The 25,327-nt window shown below is 43.5% G+C and overlaps 1 protein-coding gene across 5 annotated transcripts in view; it reads right to left on the minus strand.

Annotated features, from left to right (window-relative positions):
• Positions 1 to 25,327, minus strand: part of ttc23 (tetratricopeptide repeat domain 23) — a 68,523-nt gene that overhangs the window by 37,676 nt on the left and 5,520 nt on the right. For all 5 annotated transcript variants that reach the window (XM_048617207.1, XM_048617205.1, XM_048617206.1 and 2 more), the window contains exons 3-5: positions 23,641 to 23,764; positions 19,590 to 19,746; positions 15,533 to 15,658 (exon numbers count right to left, since the gene is read on the minus strand). In XM_048617207.1, the coding sequence (XP_048473164.1) occupies positions 15,533 to 15,658; positions 19,590 to 19,746; positions 23,641 to 23,764 (407 nt within the window). The remainder of the gene's footprint in view (positions 1 to 15,532; positions 15,659 to 19,589; positions 19,747 to 23,640; positions 23,765 to 25,327) is intronic.

Genomic DNA, 25,327 nt, shown 5'->3' on the forward strand with positions numbered 1-25,327 from the left:
GCAAAGGACCTCTCCTGTTTTTCATTCTTCGCAGGATCCACAACCTCCATTTCTGAAGAAAGGTCCAGACCTGAAACATCAGCTTTCCTGCTCCTCTGATGCTGCCTGGCCTGCTGTGTTCATCCAGCTCTACACCTTGTTATCTCAGACTCCAGCATCGGCAGTTCCTACTATCTCTGATGTAAACAGTGTTGATTGTTGTTGTAAAAACCCATCTGGTTCACTAATGTCCTTTAGGGAAGGAAATCTGCTGTCCTTGCCCAGCCAGGCCCACACGTTATTCCTGACTCACAGCAATGTGGCAGGTGGAGTTTAATATAGTTAAATGTGAGGTGTTGCATTTTGGTATGGCAAATCAGAGCAGGACTTATACACTTAATGGTAGGCTCGTGGGGAGTGTTGCCAAACAAAGAGGCTTTGGAGTGCAGGTTCATAGTTCCTTGAAGGTGGAGTCACAGGTAGACAGGGTAGTGAAGAAGGCTTTTAGTACACTTACCTTTTTTGGCCAGTATTTAGGAGCTGGGATGTCATGTTGAGACTATACAGGACATTGGTTAAGCCACTGTTGAAATAGTGTGTTCAGTTCTGGTCTCCCTGCTGTAGCAGAGATGTTTTGAAACTTGAAAGGGTTCAGAAAAGATTTACAAGGATGTTGCCAGGGTTGGAGGGTTTGAGCTACAGGGAGAGGCTGAATAGGCTGGGGCTATTTTCTCTAGAGCATCGGAGGCTGAGGGGTGACCTTATAGAGGTTTATCAAATCATGAGGGGCATGGATAGGGTGAATAGACGAGGTCTTTTCCCTGGGGTAGGGGAGTCCAAAACTAGAGGGCATAGGTTTAAGGTGAGAGGAAAAAGATATAAAAGGGATCTAAGGGGCAACATTTTCACGCAGAGTGTGTGTGTGTGTATGGAACAAGCTGCCAAAGGAGGTGGTAGAGGCTGATACAATTACTACATTTAAAAGGCATCTGGATGAGTATATGAATAGCAAGGGTTTAGAGGGAAAGGGGCCAAATGCTGGCAAATTAGATTAATTTAGGATATCTGGTTGGCATCGATGAGTTGGAGTGAAGGGTCTGCTACTGTGTTGTCCAACTCTGTGACTCTTAACTGACCTCTGAAGTGGTTGAGCAAACCATCACCTCAAGGGGCTTGGACAATAAATGCTGGCATTGCCCACAACACCCACATCCCTTGAAAAAATAAAAAAAGAAACAAACAATGTAGGAGCAAAACATGTTATGATCTAATTAAGGGAAAAAGACACTATTTCACAAAAAAGATAGAGAATGGATAGACAGCCCAATCTCTTACCTCATAAAACTCATAAAAATAGTTTGTAATTGAGAATTTAATGACCTCATTCTGAATTCAGTGCAAAATGTAGGGAACAGTAGATCTTTCATTTTTATTCTGTACTTAAGGACACCTACACTTGCAATGTATTGCAATTATTTGGCATAAGAAAGTTCACAATTGTGTGATTCTTTAATTATTTTAGACTTTATTTTCATTCCAATGATTATCTAAAACTGCATTAAGAATAATGATTACTCACTTTATTTGTTTTGGTACCTGCTCCCATAATGATTTTTAAACAAACCAATTGACTATCTGTCCAAGTTTCTCATTTTAAGTCACAAATGCTGTCTTTATTTTTATATTTGCATTACAAATCCTTGCATCTTCCTGTCAAACTGCTTCCAATATAAATTCCTATTTCCTTCTCAAGGAAAACCTAAACAGCTTAGGGAATGTTTCCTTTCTCCCTTACCAGCCCATCATCTTGCCTTGGTCTTGTCAATTTATTAATAACAGTTTAATTTTTCGAGTCTGGGCAGAGTGTCCACTCCTGGCGCACGAACCTCTCTGTTCTCTGGTTGGCTGGCTGGTTGTTTTCAATCTTTGCAGGTGCAGTTTGGTTTCAGATTTCCAGTTCCTGCACCTGTCTTGCAGCCTCAAATTTATTGCTATCAAAATGCACAGAAAACATATTGCAAGTAGGAAACAGGAAAAGGAAGACCAAACAGCCTACATTGTTAAGGTAGCGAGGACATACTAGAAATAGAAGGGACTGTTTCTATCAGAAACAGAAAGAGCAAGATTATTATTGGAGAGGCAATGGTGTAATGGTAATATTTTTAATTTGCTGAACTAATTAATGACATTTGAATTGGAATGAGGCATAGCTATGTGCTAAGAAAGGATATTAAATCTTTGGCTTGGTGAATTGAGGGGGTTGAAAAGAAATGGGGAAACTGGTTTATCTCTCCCCACCTGAGTGTAACACACTACAGAGGCAGAAACTCATCCTCTCCCTTTCTCCAACATTCTACACCCAATGGCATCACCCAGAAACATGTCAGTTCTCGTTCATGTGCTAACAACATCCAGCCCTACGTGATGACCCTTTCACTGTCTCAAACATGTCTGACTGTGACTTCCAATACTGGACAGGCGGAAATTTTCTCCAATTAAATTTTGGGAAGCCTGAATCCATTACCTTCAGCTATCATCACAAACTCCGTTGCTTCACTTTCAACTCCATCCATCTACCTGGCCACTATGGCAGGTTCAGCCAGACTGTTTGAACCTTGGTATCTATCATACCTGACCTGGATCCAACTAGATGTGGAGTATATTGAAAACTGCGTGTTTAAGCTACAGGATAACAAGGGTTAGCTTTACAAATACTATTGATAAGAGCTGACTTGCGGATGCTCTCGAAATGAAGGGAATCAGTCCGAAGCAGCTAAGAGGTACATGCCAAACAGACTGTTCACTAGGTTTATGGTTAGGGTGTGGGGAATAGTTTGCATGAACTCATTACAGTATGTCACAGAAAGATATCGCAGAATAGATTAACAGAAGGTACTGATCGTTACTTCACTTTCAGGAGGATCAAGTAAAAAAAAGTATAAAGAGCATGAAAAAAACTGTTGCTGCAGAATTCTCAACAGGCCGCCATGTAATTGATATATAAGAAATAAAGCCAGATATTTTAAAAGATCACAGACTCGTTCCTTATTTCTTGGGAACCCAACACAGGTGCTCAGCATTTGAAACCAAAACATCTTAGGAAGGAGTTAGATACAGTTCTTAGGGCTAAAGTGCTCGAAGGGTATGGGGAGAAAGCGGGAACTAGTGAGTTGGATGATCAGCCGTGGTAATATAGAACGGTGGAGCAGACTCATTGGGCCGAATGCCCTACTCCTGCTTCTATTTTCTTTGTTTCAATGTGTCCACGCCATCACCAAAAATCACATATATGTACTTCCAACTCTGCAACATGGAACTGACTCTGCCATTGCTTCAAGACAACTGTTATAGAAACCCTCATTCATGGCTTTACCTCTCAGCTTGGCCATTCCAACACTGACAGACCCCCACCAATGTATACTTGAGGTCAGGAAAACCCGTTACCCACTCCAGGCTGCAACCCTCTGAGATCTTTGATCTTATCTGATTATGTGAAACCTGACCCCAACCCGGTACACTCATTCCCCCATATCCGTGAGGGTTCCGTTCCTGAGAGCCCCTGCAGAACTCACTAGTGCAGAGCCCATTAAACGTTGCAGATATGTGATTTTTGCCTGTGGATGTTGATTTTTCTTGTTATTTATTTTTTGGTGAGGATAGGTGAATTTGCGATTTGTGATTTTGCGGATACAGAGGATCCTGTACCTACTTCAAGAAAGACAGAGGCGGAGAGGGTGAGTATATCTATCCTGAAAACCAGGTCAGTAGCTTTGACACCCATGATGGATGCGGGCTGCCTGCATACACAGCTGGTCACTGAGTGTTTGAGTCACTGCCCTCGCCATCACACTGACCCCTGTAGCCCCCGCCACCCACCACTGCTCTCTGCCTTACCCACCTCACCCATGCGGCACACAACACTCCCCTCACTGGCTGCATTTCCCTCTGCATGGCTTGCTACCTTGGCTACTTTTCTGAGTGCACAGGTTGGCATTGGCCGTAAACCACAGCTGCTGGATAATTCACAATGGGATGGCATGCCTTGGAGTTGAGGAACCATTTGGGTTCAACAATGATGGGGCCAGGTATCTCAGCTTTCGGGAAACGCAGCAGCCGGAACCAATGGGCATGGACTTTTCTAGCTCAGCTCGTCTGGCCAAAGAGTGCAAGCACCTCACCCACAATCAACCCTTTGGTCCCAAAAGTAAACCTGACCTCATCTCCAGGAAGCCCAACTCTCCGAGATGCAATGGTCTCTGCTTTATGATCCAACTCCACCCACTTCATAAAATCCATACAATCCCTGTAGTGAGGGAAGAGGCCATTTGGCCCATCCAATCTGACCCTCCGAAGAACATCCTACCCAGGCCCAGGCCCTTATCCTATCCCCATAAGGCTGCATTTATCATGGCTAATCCACCTAGCCTGCACATCACTGGACACTATGAACTATTTAGCACAGCCAATCCACTTAAACTGCACATCTTTGGACTTTGATGGGAAACTGGAGCATCCAGTGGAAATCCATGCAGGCACAGGGAGAATATGCAAACTCCATACAGACAGTTGTCTCAGGCTGGAATTGAACCTGGGTCCCTGGCACTGTGAGGCAGCAGTGCTGACCACCATGCTACTGTGCTATATCCTAGAACTCTGTGAGCACACTTGCCTTTATTGGTCAGTGCATTGAGTATAGGAGTTGGGAGGTCATGTTGCAGACCTACAGGACATTGGTTAGGCCACTTTAGGAATACTGCATTCAATTCTGGTCTCCCTGCTATAGGAAAGATGTTGTGAAACTTGAAAGAGTGCAGGAAGGATGTTGTCAGGGTTGGAGGGTTTGAGCTATGGGGAGAGGCTGAATAGGCTGTGGCTATTTTTCCTTGGTGTGGAGGTGCCGCTGCTGGACTCGGGTGGACAAAGTTAAAGTCACACGACACCAGGTTATAGTTCAACAGGTTTATGTGAAATCACCAGGCAGGAGTGTTCCTCCGAGTCAGGGAACACTTCAGCGGTCAAGGACATTCAGTCTCTGATCTTCGGGTAAGTGTCCTCCAAGGTTGCCTTCGAGATGCACAACAACACAGAATCACTGAGCAGAAACTGATAGCCAAGTTCCATACCCATGATGACAACCTGAACTGTGGTCTTGAGTTCATGTCACACTACATGTAACCCCGTCACACTGTTCTGTGTTTGTAAAATCTTCCTTACTGTACCGTTTTGACACCATCACCTTGATAACTTGTTATGATCTCTCTACCTTAATTAGTTTGTACAGCTTTGGATTACTTGTTACTTTGGTTAGATCCTCAGCATGCAACTCTTATACCTATAATGTTATGCCAGCCATTTGGTTTGTCTTTAGCACCATCTTTTTAAAAATTTTTTGTAATTATCTCGCTGCCTTAATTAATCGGATCATAGGTCATCCCTTCACTTGCTGTTCTGCTGTTGGCACTTCAGTCACAGCCTTTGACACTTTTGGTCATCTGCAAAGACTTGTTACTCAGCCTGTCAACACTCCACTCACGCCATTTGTACTATCTTTTGACACTCTTAATTACCTAGAGTTACCTTGCAATGACATCTCCGATGATAAATTCTATGCCTGTGCGCTTCCCTCCACTTTACCTGACAAAAGAGCAGCACTTTGTAAGCTGGTGATTTCAAATAAACCTGTTGGACTATAACCTGTTGTCGTGTGACTTCTGACTATTTTCCCTGGAACATTGGAGGCTGAGGGATGACCTTATAAAGGTTTGTAAAGGGTGAATAGACAAGGTCTTTTTCACAGGGTAGGGGAGTACAAAACTAGAGGGCATCGGTATAAGGTGAGGGAGAAAGATTTAACAGGGACTTAAGGAACAACCTTTTCATGCAGAGGGTGGTGCGTGTATGAAAAAAGCTGCAAGAAGAAGTGGTGGAGATGGATACAATTACAACATTTAAAAGGCATCTGGATGGGTAAATGAATAGGAAAGGTTTAGATGGATATGAACCAAATGCTTGCAAATGGGACCAGGTTAATTTGGGATATCTGGTTGGCATGGATGAGTTGGACTGAAGGGTCTGTTTCCGTGCTGTACAGCTCTATGACTCTTAAATAACTGAAAATGACAAGAGGCAGGTTCCCCTGTGGTCTCTCCCCATTCCTCCAAACCTACGATCTCTCTCTCTCCCGCCCCTGCAGTCCATAGCCATGGTCCTCAGCTACTGACCTTTCTGCCTGCCCAGCGGCCAGTCAGCCTCCCGGTCAGACTGGATAAAATGGCAAGTTTCCTTCCATAAAAAGGACATAGAAAAAGCCAGTTGGACTTTTCTCAACACTCTGACAGCTTCACGCCCATTCAAACCGACATGATAAAAAGATTAGGCCACAGTCCTGGCAGTATAAGAAACTACATGTTTAGCCAGGGGAATATTTACACTTTTCTTTCCCTTCTCCGTGTCTTTTGTCAACTTTCTCTTTCAATCCCCAGCAAGTGGGACTGGTTCAGGTGTAGCAGCTTCTTCCCATGCAATAAACTCAATAGGGGAATGCAATGAATGAATCCTTTGTTTCCAACCTCACTAACAGTCACTGGTTAATTCAGCTTGACACTGAATGGCCTCATCCTTTCCCTGTCTGTGCAATTGGGGGAAAAAATAAACTTCTAATTTACAATCCACTTTGAGAATGTATGACAGCGCTTCAAATTAACCTATTGGAGACCACTTGACTTGGCATCTCATGCTTTATTACACCTCAGACAGGACAAAAAGGCAATTTAATTAGCTAGCAGTCCCAATCACCATCCCACACTGATGCTCATTGGAGCTTGCTGTGCATATATTTTACTTTCATGGGACATAGGTGTCACTGGCAAGGCCAGCATTTGTTGCAAATCCTAGTTCATCAAAGATTTCTTCCACACCCATGATCATTTCCATCTAGAAGGACAGGGGCAGACATGGGAACACAACCCCCTGGAAGTTCCACTGTAAGGCACACACCATCCTGAATTGGAAATACGTCGCTGTTCCTTCAGGGTCACTGGGTCAAAATCCTGTAATTCCTTAAGGACATCATGGGTCTACGCGCAGCATATGAACTGCAGTGGCTCAAGAAGGCAGCTCACCACCACCTTCTCAAGGGCAATTAGGGATGGGCAATAAATGCTAGCCTAGCCAGTGATGCTCACATCCTATGAGTAATTTTTTTTTTCACAAAGGTGCTCTTTAACTTGCTGAGGGCAATTAAAAGTCAACCACATTGCTATGGGTCTGAAATTACATGTAGGCCAGACGAGCTAAAGATGGCAGATTTCCTTTCTTAAGGGCATTTAAAAACCAGATGCACTTTTATGACAATCAATGATATAGTCAACATTACTGGGATAGCTTCTAACTCCTGATTTATTAAGTGAATATAAATTCCACTAGCTGAGTCCCCAGAACATTAGCCTGAGCCTCTGAGTACTAGCCCAGTGATGTTACCACTTATTTTTTGGATTGTGGCATTACAAAAGGTGTTACACCAAAAACTCTTCAATTGCTCTGATGGGGTTTAGGATATCCTGAGGTTGGGAAAGGCACTATACAAATTGCTTTCTAATTAAAGTACAGAAGGTCATATAGAGAACTTTCCAGCAAATTTCCATATGGTTACAGGGGTGTGGATGCTCTTTCCTATGGGTTAGTAGTTGGAGGAGCTTTCTTGTTATCAGCCTGAGAACCCGTCCTTTAGTTCTTTGACGTGTTAACACTACAATTCATGACGTGATGTACAAATGAAATACAGGTGCTCCATGCATTTCAAATAACGAGAAAGATTTCCTTGAGTGGTACTCAATGAGGTTTAAGACTCCTGCAGGGAGCTGGGGTAGGGGATGTTAATGGAACTTATGAAGGCTTAGTGTTCACTCAACCTTACCTTCCATCTTTTCGCTTAGGCTCTTCCTCTCCACCACCAATGTTATTAAATCTTAGGTGCCTCCTACCCCCTTCCTTTCATTACCCATGTCCTCAATCATCTCGCTTATTATTATCATGACTACCCTACATGATTAACCTTACTGACATTCACCACAGATTTTATAGCTCAGCACCACTTCGGAGTGGAGCTGCATCTACTTACCCATTCCTACCCCATATTCATTCTACCCTTTACTCCCCGTGAATTTACTCTCCCTTTCTTATTTACTCCACCACACCAAACTACTGCTATCCCAGTATTTACCCTCCCATCATAAATGAGAATTTCTCTTCCGTCATTCCCTAAAACAGCACACCCTGAGCTTGGAACTCCCTCTTCTTGTTCAACCCAAGACACCCCCCTGAACAATACCCTAAGAAGCCCCCTGAGTAATACCCCAAGATTCCTCCATCATTCTATTACACTATCACTCTTACCCCTTGGATCTCCCTCCATCCACAAAACAAAGCCACAATGCTCATACAGTAAGTCCTTTGTGGTGGAGACTGAAGACAAAGACTTTGGTTTCAATTACCCCGATGTTTTTACTGGAGGGGAGCAAGACTCCAACTGAGAAAACATGAGCAATGGCCTAGTACAGCAACTTTAAATTCCTGTCTACTAGACATCACTTGTGGACTATCCCTCAGAAAAACGCACAGCATGGAATAGGTTAAGAAAGAAAATACTTTAGTTATCACGCACATGACAGTTTTATTACACAGATGACCAAACAAATTCACTATCGCTGACTTTCTGTTTTATCTATTTTCCCTTATTTCTTTGGCAGGCTCCATTTCCACTACCACATGGTAAAAGAATTTGCCATACACCCTGCTCTTGGAGTAGAGGTGGAACTTGCTAAACAAATGCTAACGTTGTCACATCATTGTGCAAAAATTGTGCTTGATCAGCAGGCAATCTTTTTAAAGACAGATGACAGATGAGTTTTTTGTTTTTGGAAAAATAATAGGAGCACACCAAATTTTTGCCAGCCTCCGGACTGTGTTAATGCAGTCCCTGTCTCTGGCAGGTCTTGTTGAAGCAACACAGAGGGAAAAAAATGTCAATGGAAATTGTGAAGTCAAGAGATTTAAAACAAAGTGCCAATTCACTAATGCTCAAAGGCCAAAGTACTCCCCAGTGTATAAGGAGGGAAACACTTGCACTCACATAGAACCTTTCACAGCCTCAGATCATTTCAAAGTGCTTTCCAGACAACCAAGTGTTGTCACTTTTGAAGTTCAGTGAAGGGCTTTGAGATGGCTCAATGAAAAGGTCAGGTAGTGGCATAGTGGCAATGTCACTAGAGGAGCAATTCAGAATGTCAGGCCGCTATTCAGAGAATGGGGTTCAAATCCCAACATGGCAGACGGTGAAATTTGGGTTCGATAAAATGTGGAATAAAAAGGTGGCCGGGTGGTGATCATATAAACACTGTGGATTGTTGTAAAATCCCATCTGGTTCACTATTATCCTTTAGGGAAGTAAGTCTGACTCAGACCCACAGCAACGTGGTTGACTCTTAACCGTCCTGTGGGCAATTAGGGATGGGCAATAAATGCTGGTGTAGCCAGCTTTGCCCATATCCAGGAACATATAATTAAAAAATAGTATTCTTCATATGTGCTTTCTCTGTGGCTTATATTGTGCAGAATTAGTTCAACTAACAGTCGTGTGTTAGAATAAAGGTTGAATAATGCTGCAAGAAAAGACATGATGTCAAAGATTTTCATCTTGCACTCGTCAGAGCAAAATTGCAAGAATGCCAAATCTCAAAAGGAAACAACAATTTAGACTGCATGAGAAGTGGATGCTGATCAGTTGGCAAGGGGACTCTGATTGGTACAGGCACCGCAGATAATGCACCAGTCCAGATAATTGCAAGATGTAACGTTTTCAAAGCATGTCTCTCTCTTTAGCAAGATTCTAATTGAGCTAACTAGTGAAATTCTTCAATTTCTGATTCTCCTGAACAGATACACTGTGCACTGGCATCACCTCTGTGGGCGAAAACATCTATTTAAGTGATGTGGCACAACATCTGTACCAAATTAAAGTCAATTAATGTCATAAATATGCACCACATGATCTCATGCAAGTTAGCTCCTGAGCTCTCTTTTTGCTTCACCAACAGTGTATGGGGTTGGAGTTTAAGGGGAACTTAAAGATTGAATGCATTCAAGCTATTGTCAGTGAAACCTTAGTGGCAAATACACACTGCTGTCTACCACCAGTATTCTAACATTACACTAAAGTAATTTCCACATGTATAAATGTTTGTAGCCCTCGTTACCAGGAAACCAAACATGACATTCATTGACTTGCATTAGAGGGATAGCTGGCCAGCCTGAAGGAACTAGACATAGCTCCCTCTGGCTGCTAGCTATAAGAAATTAAACCTTTTCTGCATCATTTGAAATCTGAAAGAGTGGAATTCTAATTGAAAGGATTTGGAAAACTGAAGCACCATTCCATAACCTCCAGAACAGAACTTAAAAGGTATGAGGGCTAGGTTCAAACTGACAAAAACGTAAATTTTCTGATGTCAGGACAAATGTCTGTACATAAAGAATGGTCAACAATTGGAACAACTTCAGATCAGTGAAGATTTCAAGCAGTAAGTCGAAGGATATATGTTTTATGAGAATGGGAATGCAATGGACAATGCCCTTGGAAGGATAGCAAGAACTGCAGCTGCTGGAATCAGAGATAACACAGTGTGGAGCTGGAGGAACACAGCAGGCCAGGCAGCATCAGAGGAGCTTCTTCAGAAATGGGGAAGAGGGAAGGGAGCTCAGAAATAAATAGGCGGGGGGAGGTCAGTGAGGTTCCGCCCCTCCCACCTCACTAATCAATCCCCACCACTCCCCACCTGCACTCACCTATCACCACCCCACCTACCTTCCACAGCCCCACCCCTCCTCTCTCTATTTATTTCTGAGCTCCCTTCCCCCTCCCCATTTCTGAAGAAGGGTCCCGACCTGAAGTATCAACTTTCCCGCTCCTCTGATGCTGTCTGGCCTGCTGTGTTCCTCCAGACCTTGGAAGGATGTTGTGAAACTATCTGGTTCAGAAAAGATCGGCAAGGATGTTGCCAGGGTTGGAGGGTTTAGGCTGTAGGGAGTTGAATAGGCTGGGCTATTTTCCCTGGAGCATCAAAGGCTGAAGGGTGACCTTATAGAGGCTTATAAAATCATGAGGGGCATGGATAGGATAAATAGATAAAGTTTTTTCCCCAGGTGGTGGGGGGAAGAGTCCAAAACTACAGGGTACTGGTTAAACGTGAGAGGGGTAAGATTTAAAAGGGACCTATGGGGGAACTTGCTCGAGCAGAGGGAAGTGAAGTGGTGGAAGCTGGAACAATTACAACATTTAAAAAGCATCCAGATGTATGTATGAATAGGAAGGGTTTAGAGGGATATGAGCCAAATGCCGGCATAAGGGACTAGATTTATCTAGGATACCTGGTTGGCATGGACGAGCTAGACCGAAGAGTCTGTTTCCGTGCTGTACATCTCTATGACTCTATGCCTACTGTATTACGGTGATTGAATGAGGGCCACTGGATTTTGATTCAGTGATTTAGGTTGTTAGACTGTAAGGTTTGAGTTATAAGGAGAGGTTGGATAGGCTAGGACTTTTATCCCTGGAGTGTAGGAGACTAAGGGGTGACTTTATGATGGTTTATGAAATCATGAGGGGCATATATCTATATCTAGGTGAATAGCCAAGGCCTTTTCCCTAGGGTAGGGGAGTCCAAAACTATGGGACATAGGTTAAAGGTGAGAGGGGAAAGATTTAAAAGGGACCTAAGGGGCAACCTCTTCACACAGAGGGCAGTGTGTGCATGGAATGAACTGTCAGAGGAAGTGGTAGAGACAGGTACAATTACAACATTTAAAAGACATTTGAATAGGCACATGGATAGGAAACGTTTAGAAGGATATGGGCCAAAAACAGGCAAATGGGACTAGTTCAGTTAGGAAACCTGGTTGGCACAGAAGAGTTGGCCAAAGGGCTTGTTTCCAAGCTGTACACCTTTAAGACACTATTTACTGGGATTTGTATTTTGGAGGTTAGGTTTCACAGATGTTCTATATCCCTGTGAAAACTATAATTCAATAGACAAAACACAGTTTTGCCTTTGGCCAACTCTTCTATGCCAATCAGGTTTCCTAACTGAACTAGGCCCATTTGCCTGCTTTTGGCCCGTATCCCTCTAAACGTTTCCTATCCATATTCCTATGTCTGTTAAATGTTGTAATTGTACCCATCTCTACCACGTCCTCTGACAGTTCTGAGGAAGGGTAACCGGACCCGAAATGTTCATTCTGTTTTTTCCTTCACAGATGCTGCCAGACCTGCTGAGCTTTTCCAGCAGCTTCTGTTTTTGTTCCTGAGTTACAGCATCTGCAGTTTCTTCGGTTTTTATAATTCAATGGACTTGATTATGTCAATCACTCTTTTACCTATAGTCAAAACTTAAAGTTAAACGTGTTACACCCTTACAGGACCATAGGGCTGCTCTCTCATTAGTAAGAGTTGGTTAGCATGGTTCAACCTGACGGTTACCACACCTCAGATGAGGGAAAGAGTTTGGTAACCTCAGCTGGTGAGGGAAGTGAGCCCACCTTATCCCTTATCTGTAAGTAAAGGTGTAGAAGAGGAACGGGGCTATCTCATTCTAGAAACAACAGACTGGAGATAGATACCCTGTTACAAATGGGGGCAGGGCAGAGGGAGGAGGAGATAGAGATGGAGAGAGACTTCATGGAGTTTGGCAACATTGGAAGGGTCACAGCAGAACTGGGATTCTCAAACTGGACTCCATGAAGTCTCTTTGTCTCTATCTTAGAAGCCAACCAAAACTAAAGAGGGTTCTCCACAACTTGGGGACAATCAAGGCTGAATTTCCCTGTCAGGCTGACAGCCAGAGCTAAGGACAATCAGTAAAGCAGTTTCATGTACCATGCAACATGGAGTCTCAGGAAAACTCAGCAGCCAGAGGGAAAACTCAAACACACAACAGAAACAGAAGAAGTTATTGGTGGAGAACATGTTAGAGAAGCAAATGTGTTACTAAAGCAAAGTGTATTAAATCCAAAATGTAACAGTATATGACAAGTTGATACTTTCTTTTCCTGTCCTGATGAGTTAATCCATGGCTTGGCGATTCTATGAATACTAAGTACCATCTGGGACAGTGCCTAAACTGCCAACTGTCATGTGCTGACATAGACAACGAACATGGGCAGAGACATTCAACTACAGGAGGCACCATAGATGCACTGAGCCCTGGAGCAGCCGTGCACTCTTTAACAAGAATCACTGAGTAATGACTTGGTCTAGGAAGCCTGGCTGGATGGTTCTTCCTCTCACTGTCCTACAATGCTGAGTTCAAATTGCAGTATCTGCTACTGCCAGCCCCACCATGTACATTCAGATAACTCAGCACAGACCTGGGATCTACTGGTTTCCTCAGCGCAGTTACACACGGAGTTTGCTGACAGTGACCAAGAAAATAGTTGTAAAAGGCTCACATGTGAAACCTGGCTCTTGTATTGGGACCAGCAAAAGCGCTCACTTCAGGGTACAGAATCATCAAACAGTATGGAAGAAGGTCATTCAACCCATTCTGCCTCTTTGTTATAAGCAGTCTAATGTTATAATCAAGGAGGGTCTGGAAGGGTTGCCCGAAACCAAATGGAACTGGGAATCAGATAATGGTTATATGTTAATTAAGGGATAAACGAGTGAGGACACATGGGTTCAGAAAAAAATTTACAAGCATATTGCCAGAGTTGGAGGAGTGGGCTTTTGGGAGAGGTAGAATAGGCTGGGGCTATTTTCCCTGGAGCATCAGAGACTGAGGCGTGACCTTATAGAGGTTTATTAAATAATGAGGGGCATGGATAGGGGGAAATATCAATACCCAGGGGAGGGGAGAACAAAACTAGACGGGATAGGTTTAAGGTGAGAGGGGAACGATTTAAAAGGGACCCAAGGGGCAACTTTTTCACTTAGAGGGTGTGTGTGTGTATGGAATGAGCTGCCAGAGGAAGTGGTGGAGGCTGCTACAATTACAACATTTAAAAGGCAACTGGATAGGTATATGAATAGGAAGAGTTTAGAGGGATATGGACCAAATGCTGGAAAATGGGACTAGATTAATGTAGAAGATCTAGTCAGCATGGGTGAGTTGGAACAAAGTGTGTGTTTCCGTGCTGTACATCTCTATGACTTGACTGGATAGATATATAGGGGGAACACGTTATCAATGCTGTTAGAATTCTGTAATGTGCAAGATGAAATAAAATTCTGGACTAGGAAAGTACATGCTCGCACTCTTTGGAGGAATCCTTTAACCTCTGGTGTTAATTTGCTCCACTCTCCCCAACTCATGCCCCTAATCGCAAATGTTTCAAGTACTTTTCCAATTTCCCTTTGAAAGTTACCATCTGATTTGCCTCCAACAACCCTTTCAGGCAGAACATTACACATCGCAACAAAAACGTAGTCTGCAAACAAAAAAGTTCTCCTCATCTGCCCTCTGTTTTTTTAACCAGTTATTTTAAAACTGAGTCCTCAAGTTACTGATTATTACCAGACCTTCCCTATCTACTCTAACATAACTCGAATATCTAAACCCTTCCTAATTTTGAACATTTCTCTTAAATGTCCTGTTAATCTTCTCCTGACAATGTTTTAAAATGAGGTCATATTCCCAAAGTGTACAACTTGTTGTGTTTTAGAACTGAACTGTGACCCTTGCTCCCCCTCTGTTGGTTAATTTAAAAATAACTTTTATTTTCGCAAGACTGAGAGTCTCTCTGCTGTTCAGAAGGCAGGACTAAAATTAAAGTGAAGTTACTGGCATCCAAATACATAGTTCAGAGCAACCAATTTGGGCCTAAGTGTACACCAATCTATCACTATGTCTTATGTTTGTGGTGCTATCTGTTACTGTATCAAATATCCTAACACCTACTCCGGAGATCACTTACTGATTGGTTATTCTTGAATCCAACAAAACAAAGTTGCTGAATCAGGAACTATAGTTTGTCTGTAAAGGCTGAAGAGCAAGTTAGAAAACAGTATTTAAAAATATTTCTAAAAAAGTAGTCTTTCATGTCCCACCCAACTCCTCCCTTGCCCCTCCTAAAGGTGCTGGTTTCAGTTGGTTCACTGTTTACAAGCGAGCAACAGCCCAAGCTCCTGTGAGGGGACCATTGGTCTGGGCAGTAGGCTATCTGACTTTTTGAAAGACATCGCAGGCGAGAACTGAGGAAGAGTCACCGGACCAAAAACGTTAACTGATTTCTTCTCACAGATGCTGCCAGACCTGCTGAGCTTTTCCAGCAACTTCTATTTTTGTTTCAAGATTACTTCATTGGCTTTGAAGTGCTTTGGGATGCAAACTTTTTTTATATCCTAAAGCTTATCAGCAGAGCTCCTTCATGCTCACAAATACTTTCATTGTGCGTCAGAATCCTTTCAGAGTGTTTGCAACAAATGTTTGAATGCTTTTGATTTTACAAAAATACGTTTATAAAGGTACATTAACAAATGGAATTTCCGAATTTTAGTGCTTACCTGCCCAAGGTCAAAGTAATTTCAGCATTTACTTGTCTAATCTCTTCCAGTGGCACTTCCTCAGCCTGTCGAAGCTCATCTGCAACCTTTTCCGACTTGAGCAGATTCTGTTCTGCCTCCTTCAGAGTGAGTGAAGTTAAGGGAAAGCAGGCTACACGTAAAGGCACTTTTCTGTCTAGATGTAGTTGCATTGGTAGTGTTGTACAACAGAGAGACCTGGGGTTTAGGTACATAATTCTTTGAAGTTTGCATCACATATCGATAGGGCATTTAGCATCCTTGCTTTCACTGCTCAGACTTTTCAATATAGGAATTAGGACATTATGTTGAGGTTATGCAGGATTTTGGTGAGGCCACTTCTGGAGTACTGTGTCCAGTTCTGGTCTCCCTATTATAGGAAAAATATTAGTAAGCTGGAAAGAGGTCAGAAGAGATTTACCAGGATGTTGCCAGGAATGAGGGGTTTGAGTTATAAAGCCAGGCTGGATAGGCTCGGACTTTTTTCACTGGAGCATAAGAGGTTGAGCGGTAATTTTATACCTCACTCTACAGCAAGCCTACGGATAACCTCACGATGCTGCACTTCTCTAGCTTCCACCCAAAACATATTAAAACAGCTGTTCCCTACAGACAAGCCCTACGCATACACAGGATCTGTTCAGATGAGGAGGAACACAACGGACACCTGAAGGTGTTGAAGAATTTCCTTATAGGAACGGGATACGATGCTCAACTCATCGATCGCCAGTTCCGACGTGCCACAGCGAAAAACCGTAATGACCTCCTCAGAAGACAGACATGGGATATGTCCGACAGGGTACCTTTCATCGTCCAGTACTTCCCAGGAGCAGAGAAGTTACGCCATGTTCTTCACAGACTTCAACACATTAGCGATGACAATGAGCACCTCGTCAAGATCCTCCCTACGCCTCCGCTTCTCGCCTTCAAACAACCACCAAACCTTAAACAGACCATTGTTCGCAGAAAACTACCCAACGTTCCAGACAACATCAACCACAACACTATACAACCCTGTCATGGCAACCTCTGCGATACATGTCAGATCATCAACATGGACATTACCATCACACGTGGGAACACCACCCGCCACATACACGGCAGATACTCATGTGACTTGGCCAACGTTGTTACCTCATACGCTGCAGGCAAGGATGCCCCGAAGCATGGTATATTGGCAAAACCATGCAAGACTCCGAAAGCTTGCATTTTCAAATAAACCTGTTGGACTATAACCTGGTGTCATGTGATTTCTGACCTTGTCCACCCCAGTTCAACACTTGTACCTCCACATCAGGTTTATAAAATAATGAGGAGTATAGATAAGGTGGATGGCAGGTGTCTTTTCCTGAGGGTGGGGGTTTTCAACACTAGGGGGCATATTTTTAAGGTGAGAGGAGAAAGATTCTAAAAAGGACATGAGGACATTTTTTACACAGTGAGTCTTTGTGTGTGGAATGACCTTCCAGAGGAAGTGGTGGATGTGGGTACAGTTACAAGGTTTAAAAGCTATTTGGATAAGTATAAGAATAAGGAATGTTTGGAGCGATATGGGCCAAGTGAAGGCAAGTCGGAGTAGTCTTGCCTGGGATTATGGTTGGCATGGATTGGTTGGACCAAAGGGTCTGTTTCTATGTTGAATGACTCTATGACTATAATAACGCAAGAAAAAAATGGCAGGAGTGCGCCCGAGTGTCCTTCATGCTTGCTCTGCCATTTAGTGTGACCTTGGCCAATCTTTGTAGCTCTTTGGCACCTTAGGCTGTGCTCCTATCTATTTTATTCTTTCACAGGGTGTGGCATCACTGACGGGGCCAGCGTTTATTGCCCATTCCTAATTGCCCTTAAGAAAGGTGGTAGCAAGCTGCCATGAACATGAGCATCAGTATTAAAATGTGAATAGGTTTGCTAGCTAATTAATGTTGCCTTTTTTTTAAATCCACTTGTGGAACGTGGGCATCGCTGGCTGGCCAGCATTTATAGCCGGACTCTAGTTCCCCATGAACAGGAGGTGGATGTTGTGATTGTAATGAGGTCAGCCTGGTGACTTCATAAAATATGAGTTCCCCGATTGGGGTTGCTAATCTGCTCTAATCAGGGAGCCCTGGCTGACAGATATAAACAAGAGTGTCAGAGGTTCTGTTTACTCTGAGAGCTGGCTCTGAGGGAGATGGATCAGGGTCAAAGGTTCCCCACATGTAAATAAAGGGTGGTGACGGGATACCGGCCTCGACGGAGTTATTTAAGCAGTAAGCTGCCTTCTTGATCCACTACAGTCCATGCACTGCAGGTAGACCCACAATGTCATTAAGGAGGGAGTTCCAGGACATGGACCCAGTGACACAAAGGTACAGCGATATAGTTCAAAGTCAGGATGATGTGTTGTTCAGAGGGTAAATTGCAGGACGCGGTGTTCCCACATATCTGCTGCCCTTGTTCTTCCAGATGGTAAAGGGTTTGGAAGGTGGTGTCTAAGGAGCCTTGGTGAGTTGCTGCAGTGCATTTTGTAGATGATACACACTGCAGCCACTATGCATCACAATTTTTAAGGGAGTGAATGTGGTGCCAGTCATGCAGGCTGCGTTGTCTTCGATGCTTTTAAACTTTACGAATGTTGTTGGAGCTGCACTCATGTAGGCAAGTGAAGAGTAATTGATCACACTCCTGATTTATCCCTTGTGGATAATGGAATTGCTTTGGGCAGTCAAGAGGTGAGATATTTGTTGCAGTAACGCACTTTGTCACGAGTTTGATGTTACAGCTGTGTGTTGTATACAGGAATTAGGATTTGAAGATGGGCCCCTTCAGATGAGATTGCAAACAGCTGGTTGATGAGGTGCTTAAATAAGTAAATGTGACTTTAAAAAATGAGAATGTCTGTTTACCTTTGTTGTAAGCAACTGACTAACAAAATGACAGGCATGTGTGGATTCAGAATGTGTGAATCCAATGGAATTCAACATCATTAGGGACCAATTATAAAGAAGGTTGAGTATTCTATGAGAAGAGCCTTGGCAGTTTAAATTCACTAACATATAATCTGCAGCTCAATTGCTCGAACAATTGTCAGCATATTTGTCTACATCCAACTTCTCAAAGTCTGTCTACCATCTGCAAGGCACAAGTAAGAAGTATGATAGAATACTCTCCACTTGGCTGAATGAGTGCAACTCCAGGGACACTCAAGAACCTTGACACCATCCAGTGTGCTTTAGTGGCACCTTAGTTTGTCTCTAGAGAACATTTGTCTCTAGAGGTTTCTGGGATCAAACCTCACTACAGAGACTTTAGCACAAGATCTCGACTCGTGGCCTCAGTGCAGCACTGAGGGGATACTGTGCTATCAAAGCAGCTGTCTTTCAGATGAGATCATAAACTGAGGCCCTATCTGCCATCAGATGAATGTAAGAGATTGCATCTTACTGCTCTTGACTGTTCTCTCAGCATCCTAACCAACTATCATCTGTGGCCAAATCACCGAAATAGTTACTCGCTTCTGACAGTTTGTGGAGCCTTACTGTGTACATGGTTTTTTATTTCTCTACACTACAGCAAAGACCACACATATTGCTTAATGCAGGAACACAGAAAATAGGAGGAAGAGCAGGCCATCTGGCCTATTTAGCCTGCTCTACCATTCAGCTCAACATGATACTCCTGCTCTCTCCCTCTATCCCTCGATGCCTTACTCAACCATAAAGTACTTTGGGATGCTCTGAAGTTGTGAAAGGCACTGTAGAAAAACAATTTTAAAAGTCTTCCTTCTACTCAGCGAAGGAGAATTGAGAAAAGGAGCAGAGGTTACATTTCCAGTTGTTTCAATGGAACTATTGAATGGTCAATATTGGGCAAAATGTGCAGCACCAATTTTGAATGCATAAGTTCTAATCAGGCTCAAGGGGCCGAATGGCCTGCTCCCGCTTCTACTTTCTATGTTTCTACGATGTAGCAGCAGCTAGGTGTTTGCAGACCGAAATTTCTTCTCTTAAAACATGGTCATAAGTCTCCGTAAAATGCAATCAAGACAATAAAAGGATATTTCTGAAGTCCCACCATTACTTTGCCCAGCGTGAGGAACATGGTAATCAAGCATCGGAGGATATCTTTCCTCTCCTCTTCAGAAACTGGATGCCGAGTGTTAGAGTACATGATCTCTTTGGCCTTTTCACAGTGTAGCTTTGCTTGCAGGGCCTGTCCTGTGGGAGCAGTACTGCTTGTGAGAGAATGACTGTGCAACTTTTGGCTCATTGCTGCAGATTATGACCGGGACGATTTACTTTCGATCAGTTGCAATTTGAAATTGTTAACCATTCCTTATCTTCCATTCGCTCTCACTTTCCTCCCTCTCCCTCCCCGAATAGATAGGTCAGCAACCACTCAGTAGAGTGTTCAAGTTTTCATTCCACCCGCCCCCACAAGGCAAGGCAGTGAATATCCAGCCGGCTATTCATCTGTGTTGAGCATCACAAACATGTGTGTTTACCAAGGAAAAAGGCCATTTATCACTAGTTAAGCAGGAAACTTCAGTGGATGCCCACTGTAGATTTATCCAAAGACCACAACCAACTGAAGAGGCAATCACCTAGCAGTATTATCACCAGACTGTTAATCCAGAGGCTCCAATCATTCCAGGGGCCTAGGTTCAAATCCCATCATAACAGATGGTGCAATTTGCATTCACTAAATATCTGGAATTACTTGTCTAATGATAACCACGAGAACATTTGCAGATTGCTAAAAACCCTAACAGAGGTTAGCTAACTCAGCAAAGACCTGAACTGAAGACCTAGTGGGCTGTTGAGTTTCACACTTGGCTTACCAACCAAGTGAAGCCTAAATGTGCCAGCCTGATCGACATTCACAGCTTAAAAGGAGGACGAAGGTAAATAACAGGAACGCACACTGTTGACTTGTGATTAGAAAAGGGCAAAAACACCCCAACAGGCAAAAACTTTTCAGTTGCATGTAAAGACACGTGTGGGCGAGGAGAGTTAATTCTTATCAGATACTTTTCCCTCCTCGTGGATTGTACTCTGTATTTCAAACCCCCAATGTGGAATGCTCCAATGCAGATAGCAGTTGTCAGTCTAGGCTACATAAAGTCTCAGGAGATGCCAGGAATAGCTTGGCTCACACTGTCTCCCATCTGCAGTGTGTCAACACCAGTCCACAACACACTCTTCGGAAGTAGTCTCATCACCATCATGTTTTATAATCAAACAGTGGATTGTTCTTGTCAGGCAACAGATTGCTTCAGGAAAGTAATAAATTGAGAACAAGGGAAGATAATAGAAGCAGCACATTTATTAGAATAAAAGAAGAATCACAGATTCCATAGAGTGTGGTAAGAGGCTATTCAGCCCATCAAGAATCACCCTCCCTCCGGGTGCATCCCAGGCAGACCCATAACCCTGCATTTACAATTGTTAATCCATTTAGCCTACACACCCTGGACACTATGGGGCAATTTAACACGGCCAATCCACTTAACTTGCACATCCGTGGACTGTGGGAGGAAACTAGAGCACCCGTAGGAAACTCACACAAACACTGGAGAATGTGCAAGCTTCACACAGGCAGACACCCGAGGCCGGAATCAAACCCGCGTCCTGGGCACTGTGAGGCACCAGTGCTAACCACTGAGCCACTGTGCTGCCCCTATTAAAAGTGAATTTATTTTCCACTGGGCACCTTTAAGATTGGGTATCGATTCACATTGAGGAATTGTAGCACAGGTGCCACTTTGGTACCTTGACCTATGCAGGCTTTCAAAGTCCAAGTGGACTGTTGACAGCAATATGACTTTTCCCTTCATCCCCAGATTGATGGACACACAGAAAACTGCATTGGAATGAAAAAACAAAAATTGCTGGAGAAACTCAGCAGATCTGTGGAGAGAAAGGAGAGTTAATGGTACGAGTCCAGTGACCCTTCTTCAGATCTGAAATAAATTTGATTCACAGCAGAACCTATTGTCTTGCACGGGGTTAAAATACGGAATTTTAGGTACTGTTGAGTCGAGAAGGAAGCAGGAAGCTGTTGGAAAGATGTGCTGTCATTGCTGCACTGTCTTTGGAACCATTCCCATATACTGGTAAATTGGCAGTAAATAGCAAAATGGCTTTCACGAAAGATTGATACATTATGGGCTTGTGCGAGGCTTCAAAAGAAAGATGTGCATTTATGTAGTGGGTTTTTGTCAGAGGTAAAAGGTTTCCTAAGAGGTTCCAACAGGTTGAAGAACAGCTTCTTCCTCGCTGTTATTAGACTTCTGAATGGACCTCTCAAATTTCAAATCTAATGTTGACCTTGCTTTTTGTGCACCTTCTTTGCAGCCATAACATTGTATTCTTGCTCTGTTCTATCACCCTAAGACCTTTGTATGTGATGATCTGTCAGGCATGTAAAACAAAACTTTTCACTGTACCTAGGTACTTGTGACAATAATAAATCAAATCAAAGGTGTTGAGACATTGGGGCTGACTCTTCAGAACAGGGCCTGCTGCTGTTTCATTCTCCAATTAGACCATTAAGAGGGCAGCAATGGGCAGAAGTCAAGTTTCTTTTATGGGGGGGTGGGGGTAAAGAGGGTGAGATCCATCCACAGAGAACCGTCAGCCAAAGGGAGGCCAGTATCCCTTGCTTTCGGCAATGTCAGTGAGAAAGTCATGTCTACTGCTGTAAGGATAACCGGGATCACAAGGATCAGGGTGTCAGGGAAGGGGAGGGGGTCGCAGAGGTAGGGTGCACAAGCCTCCCCAACAGACAGCTTACCTGCAATAGCTCACCAGTTCAGCGGCAACAAGGGAGGGATTTGGACAGCTTTGTTTTTTATTCTGCCTGGAGCTCAAGATAAAAGGTATTTTCCAACCAACCTGTTATCACATCGCTGGGGCAGATGGGACCTGAACCTGAGTTTCCTTGGTCCAAAGGTGGGGACAGTACTACTGGCCTACAAGAGACCCTCAACTGGAGCTGAGATAATTGCAGCCCAGGCAATGGGCCCTTGGGTGCTCAACATTTGGCCTCAAATTGGTAGCAGAGCCAGGTGGTTGGCCCTGGGCCTTTCTACCCAGTGGAGGGGAAGGCAAGAATGTCACCACCTTCTTTTCTCAATTCATTTGTGGGATGTGGGCATCGCTGGCTGGGCCCAGTATTTGTTCCCCATTCAGAGTTGAAGGTTAAAGAAAGGAAGTCAGATTGAAATTGTAACCAGACCTCAGCTGGTTACTGATTATAATGAATTGAATTGAATTAGCTTTATTGTCACATGTACTCAAATGAGTACAGTGAAAAGTTTACAAATCATCACTTACAGCGCCATTTTAGGTATTTGTTACTATGTTATTTGGCCACTGTGCGTAGCTCTGTGCATGTAGGAAGCTCATTAGAAAAGGACATTGAAGAATAATGCTGGGTTTTATGGGGCTTGAGTGCAACGTAAGTAGTGTGTTTGGGTTATATGGCTTCTCTCTCTCTGCTCCGTGCTCTATGTATTCCTGTTATATTTATGATTAGCAAATTTGAAATATTGCGGCTTTATTCGCTGGAAGAAGAAAGGTTAAAGGAGGATCAACATGATGAAAAGTTTTTCAGAGGATAAGTAGAGATGGATTATTTATATCAATAATATGGAAACAGGCTGAGCAGCAGCGGGAGAATAACAAAGGGCAAGTTAAAAGAAATGCTTTCACAGAGATTTCTTACAGCACAAAATGCTTCTCCAAACTGTCCAATTAAATTGCCTTCCTGCCTCTGGAAACAGAAGATTTCACCCAGAAAAAAAACCCAAAAGAACTGCAGATACTGGAAATCAGAAACTAAAACAGAAATTGCTGGAAAACTTCAGCAGCTCTGGCAGCATCTGTGGAGAGAAATCAGAGTTAACGTTCTGGGTCCAGTAACCATTCATCAGAACTGGATTTCTGAAGATTATGCCCAGTGCCCGTCCCTGATCCTTCAAACTTTACCACTGGACTTCCTGAGCTGATGAAAACACATGCAAGATCTTCCTTTGTTCATATTTTCAGTGATACAGTTCAGGAATTCCAGATGACAGTACATATTCTAGACCTCGGTGCTTCACCTACCTTTGATCTGCAGGTAGCCCTCTGCTAGGTTAACATGTGCCCGGGCCACCTTCCAGTGCAGGTCCCCAAAACTGATCCTGGCCAGTGCCACGCAGCGTATCAGTTCCTGCATCGCAGGAGCATCCTTCAGCGGGAGAGGAAACACAAGCTCAGGACAAGAGCAAACAGAAAATGCTAAAAAGAGAAGCAAAAACAATAGCCCTGTTGGGATTTTAATGACAGAAGATTCCTTGAACGTCTCAAAGAGGAAAATCTCAGCTGAGACTGTGGTGACTGCGGTGTTGCTGGTGCTAGGGGCCTGCAGTGACTGTTAGGGGCCCAGTAAAGACAGGCTGGAAATTATACAGCAGTTTTCACAACTTTTAGTTATTCCAAGGCATTTACAACCAATTAATTTTTCTTAAAACAAAGTGTATTCACTGTTGCAATGTAGGAATATCTCAGTTAATTTGGGCATAGCAATCTCTCAATGCAATGACTGTTTCAAACATGCGAACTTGAGGGTTAAATATCAGCCCAGTCAGCTTTGGAGAATTCCCTTGCTCTTCTCCCAGATAGTGTAATATGATCTTCATTGTCTGGCTGAGGAAACAGCTGAGGCCTCAGTTTAACATTCACCTGCGAAATGGCACCTCTGACAGTACAGCACCTACTCTGCGTGGCACTGGGAATGGGAACATGAACCTCCCGATTCCCAGGTGAGACTGCATTATGAACTTTTGTGAACCAAGCAGGAGTTGAACCTGGAGTTTCTGACATTTTCCTAAGTGTGCACCACACTGAACCTAATAAGCCTTTAGCTCCTGAGGACTCCTGCAGAATCTGGGAGAAAGATTTTTGCTCAACTGTTAGAGACACAGAGTTACACAGCACGGAAACAGTCCCTTTAGTCCAAGTCATCTGCACCAACCAGACATCCCAACCCGACCTAGTCCCATTTGACAGCATTTGGCCCATATCCCTCTAAACCCTTCCTATTCATTGTCCCATCAGATGCCTTTTAAATGTTGTCATTGTACCAGCCTCCGCCACTTCCTCTGGCAGCTCATTCCATACACGCACCACCCTCTGTGTGGAAAAAGTTACCCCTCAGCTCCCTTTTAACTCTTTCCCCTCTCACCTTAAACCCATGTCCTCCAGTTTTGGACTCCCGTACCCTTGGAAAAAAAATCTTGGCTATTCACTCTATTCATGCCCCTCATAATTTTATAAACTTCTATAAGGTCACCCCTCAGCCTCTGATGCTCCAGGGAAAATAGTCCCAACCTATTCAGCCTCTCCCTGTAACTCAAACCTTCCAGTCTCAACAACATCCTTGTAAATCTTTTCTGTAACTTCTCAGTTTTAACAATATCATTCCTATAGCAGGGAGACCAGAATTGTGTGCAGTAGTCTAAAAGCGTCCTTACCGACGTCCTTTACAGCCGCAACATGACCTCCCAACTCCTATACTCAATGTTCTGACCAATGAAGCCAAGCAGCTCATTCACCACTTTGTCTACCGGTGACTCCACTTTCAAGGAACTACTAACCTACATCCCAATGTCTCTTTGTTCGGAAACACCTCCCAGGGCTCTACCATTAAGTGTATAAGTCCTGTCATAGTTTGCCTTACCAAAATGCAAAACCTCACACGTATGTAAATTAAACTGCATCTACCAATTCTCGGCCCATTGGCCCATCTTGA

Source organism: Rhincodon typus, chromosome 36, assembly GCF_021869965.1.
Source record: "Rhincodon typus isolate 14 chromosome 36, sRhiTyp1.1, whole genome shotgun sequence".
NCBI classification, from domain to species: Eukaryota; Metazoa; Chordata; class Chondrichthyes; order Orectolobiformes; family Rhincodontidae; genus Rhincodon; species Rhincodon typus.